Source organism: Ctenopharyngodon idella, chromosome 20 (assembly GCF_019924925.1).
Source record: "Ctenopharyngodon idella isolate HZGC_01 chromosome 20, HZGC01, whole genome shotgun sequence".
NCBI lineage: Eukaryota > Metazoa > Chordata > Actinopteri > Cypriniformes > Xenocyprididae > Ctenopharyngodon > Ctenopharyngodon idella.
The window spans coordinates 16,446,799-16,460,213 of NC_067239.1; the positions used below are offsets into that span (position 1 = coordinate 16,446,799).

The 13,415-nt window shown below is 36.2% G+C and overlaps 1 protein-coding gene across 6 annotated transcripts in view; it reads right to left on the minus strand.

Annotated features, from left to right (window-relative positions):
- bach2b (BTB and CNC homology 1, basic leucine zipper transcription factor 2b) overlaps nt 1-13,415 on the minus strand; it is a 110,639-nt gene that overhangs the window by 24,427 nt on the left and 72,797 nt on the right. For all 6 annotated transcript variants that reach the window (XM_051876109.1, XM_051876103.1, XM_051876106.1 and 3 more), the window contains one exon: nt 9,679-9,933. In XM_051876109.1, the coding sequence (XP_051732069.1) occupies nt 9,679-9,933 (255 nt within the window). The remainder of the gene's footprint in view (nt 1-9,678; nt 9,934-13,415) is intronic.

Sequence of the window (13,415 nt, forward strand, 5' to 3'; positions counted from 1 at the left end):
GCGATATGAAATCTGCTGACTAACCTGACATTAAACTCCACATGCAGACACAGATAAATGAGCTACGGTGCAGCATAAAGTCACGCTCGTGCTGAACTGGAATATGTAGGGCTACGGTAAGGGCGTTTATTGACTGTGCTTTAGAACCTACTGAGACAGCATTTTTTGGCATTTTTATAGGCAATTTGATTGTCCGAACACTAAGTTGAGGAAGGCAGATCAGTAGGTTTTGACACACAGACCTTCAAAAAGGCCACAAATACCACATGTATTAAAGGAACACACCACTATTTTTGAAAATAGGCTCATTTTCCAACTCCCCTAGAGTTAAACAGTTGAGTTTTATCGTTTTCGAATCCATTCAGCCGATCTCCGGGTCTGACGGTACCACTTTTAGCATAGCTTAGCATAGATCATTGAATCTGATTAGACCGTTAGCATCTCGCTCAAAAATGACCAAAGCGTTTTGACATTTTTCCTATTTAAAACTTGACTCTTCTGTAGTTACATCGTGTACTAAGACAGACGGAAAATGAAAAGTTGCGATTTTCTAGGCAGATATGGCTAGGAACTATACACTCATTCCGGCGTAATAATCAAGGAACTTTGCTGCCGTACCATGGCTGCAGCAAAAAGTGCTACTGCCAGATCCAGAGATCGGCTGAATGGATTCGAAAACGGTAAAACTCAACTGTTTAACTCTAGGGGAGTGGCGTGTTCCTTTAAGGTGGCAGTACATCATTTTAGCGTTTTAATGCTGCATAAAAAGAAAGAAAATGTCATACAAAAATAAAATAATTAAAGATAATATAAGGCTCAATGACCTGATGCTCATTTTTTATAGCTTTTTTTTTGGTTTTTCTTTTATTTTTGTTCTTTTTTGAGACAGAAAATCAAAAATGTCAGGGTCATATGACTGTCCAGATATCGCAATTAAAAAAATTCATTTAATATAATACAATTCTTTGAAAAAGAACAATTCGCCGTAACGATTTTTTTTTTAGAAAAAAATATTTTAACAAAACTGCTTCAGTGCTTATTAATATTTGAACATTTTTGTCCACATAATCACAATTATGTGACCAACATGAAAAAAAGGAAATGATACTGTATGATAGAAAGTACATGAACAATTCATTTCTAAGAACTTGATATAAAGGAAAATTTTCCTCCATTAAAAAAAAAAATCTTTCCTTTTAATTACACTTTTTTTCACTATTTTCTTTATTGTTGACATCTTATACATCGGCACACACGCACGCACACAACAACAACAACAACAACAACATTTCAGTACACATACAAATAGTTGGTTAAAAGTAACTGGAAAAAAGCTAAAAAGTAAAGTTAATTGTGAAACATTTGTTTTCAGATACAGATATGATATTCATTTTGTGTCCACTGTATAACATCTCAGACATGTACACACACAAAGTCACAAGCAGACGGTAAACACTTGACAGATTTAGAGTTAGCCCTCCCTAGTGTGATGGATTAAATCAGATACTCTCCTGGATAATCCTCTCAAAATGAGGTTTACGATACACAACCAGACAGAGAAAAGGACACGACCTTGCTGTCCTTAAAAGCTAGACATCGCTGCATCTTTTGGCCTTTAAGACTCTTTATGGCCTTACACTCTTATTTCCCTGTTCTCGAGTCATTTCTCTTCTTACTGAGATTTCCATTTAACAGACGGACTTCCTCTCTTGCTGGCTTTCCCTCACTGCCCAACCCCCCGACTGTGATAGAAGACAGATCTCCCTCCATCTGCATGATAGGCTGCAAATGTGTGATAGTCTCGTGATGGCATTCATGTAGTCTGTTATTTCCTCTCTGACCTGCTCTATCCCTCAGGATTAACCCTCGGCTGTCCCAACCAGGTCCTGACCTGCTCAAAAGCCTCTCACTATGTTTGTGTATACCACCAATCAACCGTAACACCGGTTAAACATTTTCTGTATGATGTGGTCCAACTAATTCCCAACAGGGGTGTGTTTGAGAAACCTGTTTGGAAACAGTAAAATTTGTTTTGTGTTGCCAGTGGCACTGAAATGAAACACTGAAGTTATAAAAGTTCAGTAGCAAAAAAGGCTCAATTCAAATGGTAAGAAAGAGGATGAAATAAAACCAAAAATATAATTTTACAAAAATGCAAAAAACATGTAAAAGTAAACAAATTAATTATGTTAACATTTTAGAAAAAGGTTAAATTAACATTAATGCATTAGGTACCATGCACTAACAATTAACAACACATTTTTATACTTGTATAAATGTAGGTTATGTCAATTACTATAAATTAGAGTTGTTAAAAGTACTGACTTCGGCTCACGGCTCATCGGATATGTCTGTGATTGGCTTCAATGATCAACTCTGTAAAAACGTTGTAAATAGTCAGCAATGAAGCTCTTCACCGAGCGCTTACGCACAGATACACCTGCTTTCAAATTCAAACACTTCCTTGTGTTTTCAAACGCTGCTGTGCGTTGATCATTGTGACCAATTACAGACATATCCGATGAGCGCGTCAAGACAATGGCCAATCAGAGGTGTTTAACAAATCCCCTCAACAGCGCTCAAAGTGTCACATTTTTAAATTTTCAGTACCGATAGGTACCGAAGTCGGTACTTTTGACAACTCTACTGTAAATAATTAAATAAATATACTATTGTTTATTGTTAATTCATTTCATTCATAATATATTTAGCTTATGTTAATTTATACAACTTGAAACGTTAAAAAAAATGTAAATATATTAGTTTATGTATTATTACAGCATTTATTTGAAACAAATATTTCTAACATTATAAATGTCTTTACCACTTTTGATCAATTTAATTTAATGCATCCTTGCTAAATTAAAGTATTATTTCTTTAAAAAAGTCCAGAGTCCAGACTTTTGAACAATAGTGTACTATTCATTGTTAATTCGTGATACCGAATGCATTAACTAATGTTAAAGAATGAAGCTCACTTGACTTGAGTTAAACCTTATTGCATGGAAAGTGTTATCTAAATTACTTAACCTTCATTGGTATATCTACTGCTTATCAGGAACAATGAACCTGCCATGATTTATCATAGTACACAACAAAACACTGGAGTAACAGCAAGTGTGTTAAATTACTCAAGAGTTCAAGGAAAGGTAATCTCTTTTCCAATCCGAAATGAAACGACCGTCCTAACAGGCCCTTCAGAAGTACAGTCTCAAAGAGTTAGTGTTCTGAGGAATGAGGATATTTTGCAATTGACTCTAGTAGGGGTTTTGATTAGTTAAGTGTTTTGATAAATGTGTATTTTGCAGTGTATGTGTGTGTGTGTGTGTGTGTTTGGTTTTGAGAGTGTTGCAATGGTGCTGAATTTCATGTGGTTGCTGTTCACAAGTGGCTCCATGTGGAGGACTGTAAACTTTATAACAGGAGGTGGTTTGAGGTCGCTGTACAGACTAGTGCTGAATCAGACTTGCCGAGACAGACATACATAAACATACAGACACAGACCGACACTGGCTGTCTAAAGCAATGCTGAATCACAGTGACACAGCTGCAGTGCACAGCTGCGGGACTCGAGTATGCACACATTCACAAATACCACACACACACACACACTGGAATACATCAATAGTCAAGCCCAATCAAGCTCTGAAGGGAAAACAGTATATGGAAAACAGACATTAAAGAAGGGATGTTGTACAGGAGGAGTCTTTCACTAATGATGGGCTAATGACTGTACATTATCCTGCTTGTTATTTGGCTACTCACCAAATAAACATATCAGTAGACATAAAACATTGATTTTAGTTTAAATAATTGTATAATATTAAGTGCATGTTATCTAAAAGCTTCTTCTAAGAACAAAGTATTTCAAAACAATTCGCTTTAACAGCTCTGAGAGACGTAGTGAAACTCTGACAAGCAGAATACTTTGAGCTTTAGACTAACACTGCAACAATATTACAGTAATAGTAAATACGGGAGTCCTCTGAGGTCATTTTTATTTTAATAACTGAGAGGAAAGATGTTGCCAGTAGCGTCTATATGAAAGAAGAACGAGCAAATCTGCAGTGTGACATGAGATAGCACCAGTTTCTTTTACCCGAACGAGCAGAATGATATACAACATTGCCACAGATGACTGCGAATAAATAGAGTGCAACAATGCCCATCCACTTTTTCATCAGCCTTGGTTATGGATGTATTTTTCCATTCATTTTTCCCATAAGTCTTTGTTATTTTGATTTATAAGCCTTGAACCTATCCAACCAGCTACGAAGTGAATCAAAATATTACGAACTTGATTTGAATCAAAAAAGCATTTGATACGGCAATATAAAACTACTTGTTTACAGAATTTACAGACTTACAGATTTGCATATTGTGCATACAAATCTTTAAGTGGTTTGATAGCATTCATGTAAGTGTGTGGGTGCTAAAGTGTTCTTTTGCTGTGATTGGTGGAGATTTCTCTGCAGAATCATGGATAATGTAGTTTTTCATAAGGAATACTGCTGTTTAACATGATTGTTTAAAAAATAAGTTGAAATAATGTGGGCTGATGGCCTCAACAATAGTTATAATTTCATGGTTCACAGTAGGTCTGTTTTTAAAGGTTTGTAAGTTAACATTCAAAATCAATTCCTCTATGGACAAAATAAATGGGATGTTTACTTCTGGATCCCGACTGTTGTACTCTATTAAAAAATGTAAGAAAATATCAGACCGCTGGATGCTGCGATTAACCAACCACAATCAAGTATTCCAGACAGCCATGAATAATAAGGCATAGAGTGCTGAATGATGGTTTTATTACATGACAGCTTTAAGACAGCTCTTGAAAGTAATGCATGAGTCATAAGAGGAGCAGTGAAGGGAAAAAAAAGATAACAGACAGAGAGGAAACGAGGATAAAAACATGAGCTGTTGGGTGGTGTCACAAAATAATACAGAAGAGAGAATCACTTGAATCAGCAGAGGTTACGATAGTATGGGAAATTATATGATTAAGGAATATAATAGAGGAACAGAGTAGTCAATCAGTTTTCCTTGAAAATTAGTACACTTAATACTGTTTATGCTGAACTGTGTCTTATCTACAGATGATGAACGAACTAAAAGCGAACATTTGGGACAGACCTAACACTTACGCATGGTTTCATCATGTGATGGATGGCCATTCATAGGGTGCTGACAGCGCTCGACTCCTAAAGCGCCAGTTAATAAGGCCGATTCACACCCATCTGAGTATCTAACTGGTGGGTCGCAGCCAAAGTCCTGGCAGCCATCTTGGTAACACTGGCAGTTATTTTTACATTGTTAATTTGCATTTTACCTACATTACAAGTGCAGACCAAAATCTCTGAAAGTGTTAACCAAGATTACATTTCAATAATATATTTCAAATCGGAAATGAAATTGGAAAACAGGAGTTACATAAAGTCAGTCAGTCAATCAATCAATCAATCAATCAATCAATCAATCAATCAATCAGCTAGTCAATCAATCAATCAATCAATCAATCAGACTTTTTTTTTAAACTGAAAGGACTTCCATTTTGGCAACTGCCAAATTGACTTCCATTCATTTTATGAGTGGTTTCCTGTTACTGTCTTACTGTATGTGGTTGCATAAGTCTAAAAGCAAATAATAAAATGCAACTAAACATGTATGCAATTCATGCAAATAAGTTTGCATGGCAAAATAAATAGGCTTATCAACTTAAAATGGGGAGAAAAAGCTTCTATTATATTTTACTGTAGATATCAAAGGCTATGCAATCTATAGTATTTTGATGCAATTGTCATGTGTCACTTGGTAATATAATTAATATTTTTAAAAAATGTCTCCGTGTTTATTCCATGTGTTAGGCTGGCAAATCACTTGTAAATTACTCCACCTATGCCATTGTTGTGCCTTATGCAGTTCATGATCATTTTAATACAATTCAAATGTCAATTTTGTCCAAAAACTATTTTGGTACTATGTCGGTTGGCATTAGTTGTCCAATATAAAATCTGTAAAAGAGCGAAACCACTGATCTAACGTGTGGTTTGTCTCCTAATGACTGGCTGGCGGGAATCCAAGACCATCATCAAAGCAAAACCTCTAATGTGATAGTCAAATAATAACCGCTACTGATATAATAACCAAATTAACCTGATATCACACTCAAGACATAAAAAATGACCTATGCATTATTTAGTTTTTAGGCATTAAAAGCTTTAAAGAAATCTCTTTGTGTAAAGACATTGCAGAAAGTACAGACAGTGATTTCTTCATGTATCTCTTCGTATTGGAATCCTGGAAGTCTAATATGGGGTTTCTTGCATCTCCGTAGGGGGTTGAAGCTGTTTTTCTGTCTCTCTTCATGATCTGATTCCCAACAAAGAGCCGATTAAGGGCCTCTCTCTCTCTCTCTCTCTCTCTCCCTGTGCTCAACATTCGCTGGCTAACACAGATGATGTCACTAACCCGATGCGGTCCCCACGACTCAACAATAACAAGGTCATCTGGGAGGGGTGGGGTAGGGTGGATGCGGGGGGTGTTGCGGAGTGGAAGAGAAGGAGGTGGCAGTGCTCTTTGTTTCACATTTCATCTGCAGTGGATTTTTTTCATCAACCACCCCACCAGCACACCCCCACCCCAGCTTAAACCCCCCATTCTTCTACACCATCACTTGCCTCATGTGACATGTAGGGGGCGATGTTCAGCAAACCCTGAATGCTGAGCAGAAATCACTGGATGCTGCGGCGTATGTGTGCGACACACCAAGCACAAAGTCTATACACACTCACAGCACAGCAGATACACCGCCTGAGTCTTTCGAGAGCTGCAGACTTTGAATCAACATGACAAAACAAATCATTCATTATAAAACGAAATAACACAAGTCTCTGTAACTAAAAGGAACCAGTTACAAATTATAAAAAGCTCCTCAATTTTAAACCAAACAGTACTTTGATCTTATCTAGAATATGCATGACATTTACCAGTATTAATAGTAAAAGACAATAACACATTTTCTGTCACATCTGAGGCGAAGACAAGCACTCTATTAAATTCTCAGACTCTTTTTTTAAATCTTTGAAAGACGTATTTCTGTCCTCGTTCACACTCACACCTGAGTATGAGAGTGAGAGACTGATGAATAATTGATGAAGGAGGCAAGATGTGAATGAAAGAAGTATTTCAATTTGCTAGAAGTCTCTAGAACTCCAGTATTAATCCCTATATTTCTGCACAGAAAAACCTGTTAACATGTTGCTTCCTTATTTTTAACTTTCCTCAATCACAGAACAAGGCAATGCCAATACTCTTCGACAGGCATATTATAGATAACATATACATACTCCTCAACACTAATGTGGTTGTAGCCATTGTTGTTTTACAATTCCTTATTTTTCAGTTTCAGAAATTTTGGTACTTCAACCGTTTGTTAACTGCGATACTCAGTTAACAAAAACAAATTTTAATTGTTAATTGTTAGCAATAACAATGGTCAACGCCCACCTTATACCACATGCCCCTTGTGCTACAAGTGTCCCACTTCTGAGGATATGCATGTGAGAGAGAATCTATGAGCAGAGGTGTGAATTCATCACTGGAGGTGTTCTTATGTCGCATTCACACCTCTGTGGAAAACTCAATCACTCCAAAGCTCGGAAAGCAGGGGTGTGTGTACATGCATTGTGGTAATGTGTATGGTAATCGCAAAATCCCAGCATGCCCTTGGAGCACAATGCTGGGCTTGGACCACAATTTTAATTGTTAAATTTCATTAAATTAATCATAATTACATTGCTTTAACACGTCTAAAGCTATAGAGTGCAACAGTCAACTTTAGAAGCCACGAACCAAACAAACCCGCTAAAAGGTAAATCACAACATTACAAACTTTGATCTGAAGCACAAAAGTATTTGAAAATCGGACAAAAAGACAAAGGTACAAGACTGTGTACTAAATGAAGGGAGATAACTACAATCTCATGAAGAATGACATAGATTGAAAACGATGGAGAAATATGACGTTTATTGCTAAATATGCATTTTATGTATACAAATATGTAGGGTTTTTTTTTTTTTTTTAACCAGGAATTTGCTATGTTGAACATGATTAATTAAAAAAGAACTTCAAATATTATGGACAGGCGGCTTCAACAAGTTATCATTGAATGGAAAATGAATGGAATATAATATTCAATTCTCTTATCCATCAGTGTACTAAATCAGTAAGTATGCCATCAGTCAGAACAGAGACAGCGGGTTGCTAATGAAACACTAGAAATTTTATTTTAATGGTTTCCTAACTAAAATAATGCTTGTCACTACAGTCACTTTTTAAATCTGAAATTAGTGTCTAAACTAAGTCTTATTATCAGTATTAGAGAATAAAATCTTCATTATTTTATTTTGTTTACCAATAGCTACATGACTTGTTTTCTAGCTGGTTGCTAGCATAAGCAAACTTTAGCTTCTTTGAAATCTCAGCCTCAAATATGCGTTTTTATTTTATGCTCAAGCACATTTGTAGCTACATCTTTCTTAAAACAGTTGATACGAACTTTAAACGTATGCACGCCATTAAGGCACTAAATAACATGCTAAAAGGAGAAAACAAATCAAGTACATCCCATTAAAATCACACTATTTACTGTTCTTACTGTGCTACATAATAGAAACCATAATAAATGCAACCATTTGTTATGCTAATGCTCTGCTTCCGACAAACTTTGCATCTTAATTTTGGATTCATGAACCAGAGAGTGGAGATGGAGGGTTAATGCAACAGATGCTAGTTCATTAAATGTGCATTTTGGGCTGTAGGAGAAGACACACTACTGCTCATGAAGGTGCATGAGTGTGTGTTGGAGAGACATGGCTATTGCTCATAAAGATGGGTAAAATAATGGCTGCTGCCATATGGTAGGTAGACAGGTGATGAGTGGTGATTACAGTCATGCTTTAATGTACAGTATAAAGCTAGTATAGTGTTCATATAGCCATTTTTATACCTTATACATTAAAAAAGTGACAAATGGAAGACCATGTCATGATTTTGTTTTCCTATCAATACATTTGCTATCAGACTTTCAACAGCTAACTTGTGAGGCTCACCAATAACACACTACCGTTCAAAAGTTTGGGGTCGGTAAGATTTTTCATGATGTTTTTGAAAGATGACTCTTTTTAATAATGTTTAAAAAATGTAATGTTTTCCTGTGATGGCAAAGCTGTATTTTCAGCATCATTACTCCAGTCTTCAGTGTGACATGATCCTTCAAAAATCAGTTCAATATGCTGATTTGGTGCTCAAGAAAAATTTCTCATTATTATCAGTTGAAAACAGTTGAGCTGCTTAATATTTTTTTGTGGAAACCGTGATGCATTTTTTTCAGAATTCTTCGATGAATAGAAAATTCATTAAAATGGAAATCTTTGTAACATTATAAATGTCTACTGTAATTTTGATGAAATTGAATACATCCTAGCTGAACAAGAGTATTGATTTCTTTAAAAACAACAACAACAACAACAACAACAACAAAAAACGTATTGAACCCAAACTTTTGAACGGTAGTGTGTCTATCATTATTGACCTCTCAATAATTTATTAGAACATTAATGTGCATGATAACAAAACATTTTCAAATCTGTGAATGTGGATGTGTTCATTCATACCTCCTCTGGCATGCTGAGAACCAGTTCATTGTCACTTTGGGTGACGAACCCCTGTAGGAAGTACTCGCTGCAGGCCGCTAGGACAGCCCTGTGCGCGCGGAACTCCTTCCCCTCCACCAGCACGGTCACATCACAGAGCAGGCCCTGCTTCCGCTGCTCATTCAGACCCAGCAGGATGTTGGTACAGTGCACCGTCGACTCATACACGTACATGGGAGCTTCAGACTTCTCATCCACGGACATACCGCTCACACCCTGCGCAGAAAGAGACAGACAGACAATAGTGGGGTCAATTTATGTCATCCAGATTACAGCAGTAGTGCAATAATGCATCCAGACCTGGCCCAAAATGAACACTCTCCAATGTGAACCAACCAACTCTCAAATGAACCCCAAATGTGAGTAAATTAGGATTTGGAGAGAAAATAAAATGAGCTAGAGAGGAAATGAGGTAACACTTTACAATAAGGTTAATTAGTTAAACATTAGTTAATATATTAACTAACATGAACTAACCATGAGCAATACATTTGTTACTGTATTTACTAATCTTTGTTAACATTAGTTCATGAAAATACAGTTGTTCATTGTTTGTTCATATTAGTTCACAGTGCATTAACTAATGTTAACAAGATTTTAATAATGTATTAGTAAATGTTGAAATTAACATTAACAAAGATTAATAAATGCTGTATAAGTGCAGTTCATTATTAGTTCATGTTAACTAATGTAGTTAACTGATGTTAACTAATGAACCTTATTGTAAAGTGTTACCGGAAATGAGTTTCAAAAAGATTGGTTTAAATAGCAAGAAGAACCTTGTTTTATCTGATATAAGTGATAGAAGCCAATGAAATCAAAGACAGGTGCACTACTGAAGAGACTATCTAATAACGATGGTAATAACGATGGATCAAGTGTTTGTGTTTATATTGCACACACAGTTCTCTGATCTCGTAAAGTGACTGTCATGATTTGTGTATCTTCTAACAATCTCAGAAGCCTGTTTTTTCCTCATGGGGCCTTATTACAGAAACTTCCCATTATAAGTCTTAAATTAAGATCAGACTATTATGATCCTAACGGATATCGGCAACAGATAAGACAGGATTTTACAATTAGGATGTTTCTGCATGGCCCCACAACTCCAAATGGTGACGTGTCAAACAGGATATAAAACGTGGAGAGGTAACTTTTCAGACTGGACTGGCTTTTTAGCCATAGACTGACTAAAATACTGTATGCTGTGAATAATATAATGGCCTGCTGTTTTAGTAAAGTACAAAAAACAAACATTGTTGACAATATACATGTATTTAATTTATTTAAAACATCTATTTACATTATTAAATATTATTATTAATTACATTTTATCATTAACAACAGTTAATGCAAAAGCTAAAATGAAATAAGTTGTATAAATTAACATTAAAGAGAGAGAAATGGTTCGTTCGAAGATTTGGTCTCTCTAAACCATCTTTCCGAGAGCCTACTCTGCTCTGATTGGTCAGAAGGCCCAGTCTGTTGTGATTGGTCAGCAACTATACAGCAACTCTATAACCAATGACTGCGCTAATGCCAGTAATATCTTACCTGTTTATTAAATATACATGTTAAATAAGTTATGTTAGCCTGTGCTATGATAGCTGTTGATTTGAACTGAAATAGATAAGATTATAGGTATAGGTAGTTGAAGTGAGTTTTGAACACACACACACACACACACACACACACACACACACCGTGAACACACACCCGGAGCCATTTTTGCTGCGGCGTTGATTATAGGTAGTTAAGATTACTAATAGTAGTTGGAGCAGCTTAATTTTTTTGAGTAGTCAACTTAAAAATTTGTGTTTATGCTACAAATGATTAAGTTCCTTTAACTCAATGTAGCTTGTTGGTGGAACGTAAATTCACTCAAAGTTGTCATAACCAAATAAACTGAAGCAAAATTTTGCATTAATTTTTTGGTTGTTGAGCCAACACATTCTTTTTTAGAGTGTATGTAGGTATGTAACTGGAAGTGAGACTGGAATTACTGACAACTTGTTTTGGCAGTTAGGAATCAATTCTTTCTTTTAGGAGACAATAACTTTAATTGTCATGCACTTTGATCTTTAAAACTTTGCAGACCTTTTACATTCACAAACAGCTACATTGCATGAAATATTTGCAAAAGCATAATGGGCACTTTAATGTATTATTATGAACTAGCATAAATTAACAATGAACAATAGTATTAAATTAATCAATTATATAAATTGACTTAATATTTTCCCTAGATTAATAAGTGCAGTAAAAATGGTTGTTCATTGATAGTTCATGATACCTATGCATTAACTAATGTTAATCAACAGAAACTTATTTTAAAGTGTTCCCATTTTCTCAAGGTAATTTTGCATCCTGGCTACAAGGCTCAACAATCTCACCATGACCTCCTCCTCAAAGTTGCCACCTACAGCAAGAAAACGCACAACCACACACAAGGCAACAAGCAAAAATAAAGCCCCAAACCCTCCCACACAACCAGTGTGGGGATCAGCTGCTGTCGCAGCATTCACACTCTCTCATTTAACATTTAGCATACACCCCCACATAAGCAGGTACACATTCACACTTTAAACAATGATCCTATGCGCACACACAGTGGTAGATTAGCTGGGGAGGGTGATTTAGCTGTCAAAACAGTGGGGTCTCCACTATCATTTCTTACGTAGGAGGCACACAGAGAGATGCTGGCACATGTGATCTTCAGACATCCAGTCACAAAGATTACCTCAAGCTCTTTTTCCTTTTCCTTTCCCCTTATTTTACCCATCAAAGCGGCTCAACCGGTGGATGTGTGATTAGGGACTTAAGTGTCTCCGGATTCTGGATCAACTCTGTGTATACAAACATGTCCCGCCCCCGTACCCCAGGTCCTGTATCAGAACCCTTCAACAATCGCTCCTCACAATGACTCCGACACGTTTAATCTAATCAGACTGGGAGCGGGGATTCTCGTTGGATCGGATGCCTTCTGGCTGCCAAGTGAATATCACTAACCTATTAGCATTCAGCCCTGCTGCTGATTTGAATAACTGCAGATTGAATATGACGAGTCAGGAGCAGACCTCAGCATAAAGCACAACCTTAAGATCCTCTTAAGGAATTTTATTTGCAGTACTGGCAAGGTGTGCATATGTTCTCTGAACATATACCAGGCCAGGCAAATCCGTTCATTTAGGAACAATTGTAAAAGAGAGATGGGCTTGAAATTGTTATCCCTGTGCCATGCTAAACCCTGGGTAAAAGTAACTTTAGTGACTTTAGATGAATCCAGCTTGCCATGGGCACATGACCTGCTTTAATAACACAAAGTAGAGTACAGTAGGCTAATAATATTACATAGTTAAAAAAAATATACAAAATAAAAATACAAAGAGTACGTCACACCGTTTAACATTTTCATTATTCTCTCAGGTTCTAAAACTAAACAGCATGCCAATAGTTCAGTGACTGTGCATTGCGCATACATAATAAGGTAAGCACTGTGTAGTTTATGATTGGTTGTTCATTGCTACAACATCTCACTGAACAGAATAATTTTACATAGTTAACATCAGTGTTGTTATTGTCAACTAAATTATTTAAAATCACTCTCGGTTGATACATTATATCATTTTGACACTTTGATATATACCATGTACTACAATTCATGTACCATAGTATTTACATGGTACTCCAAAGGGCTT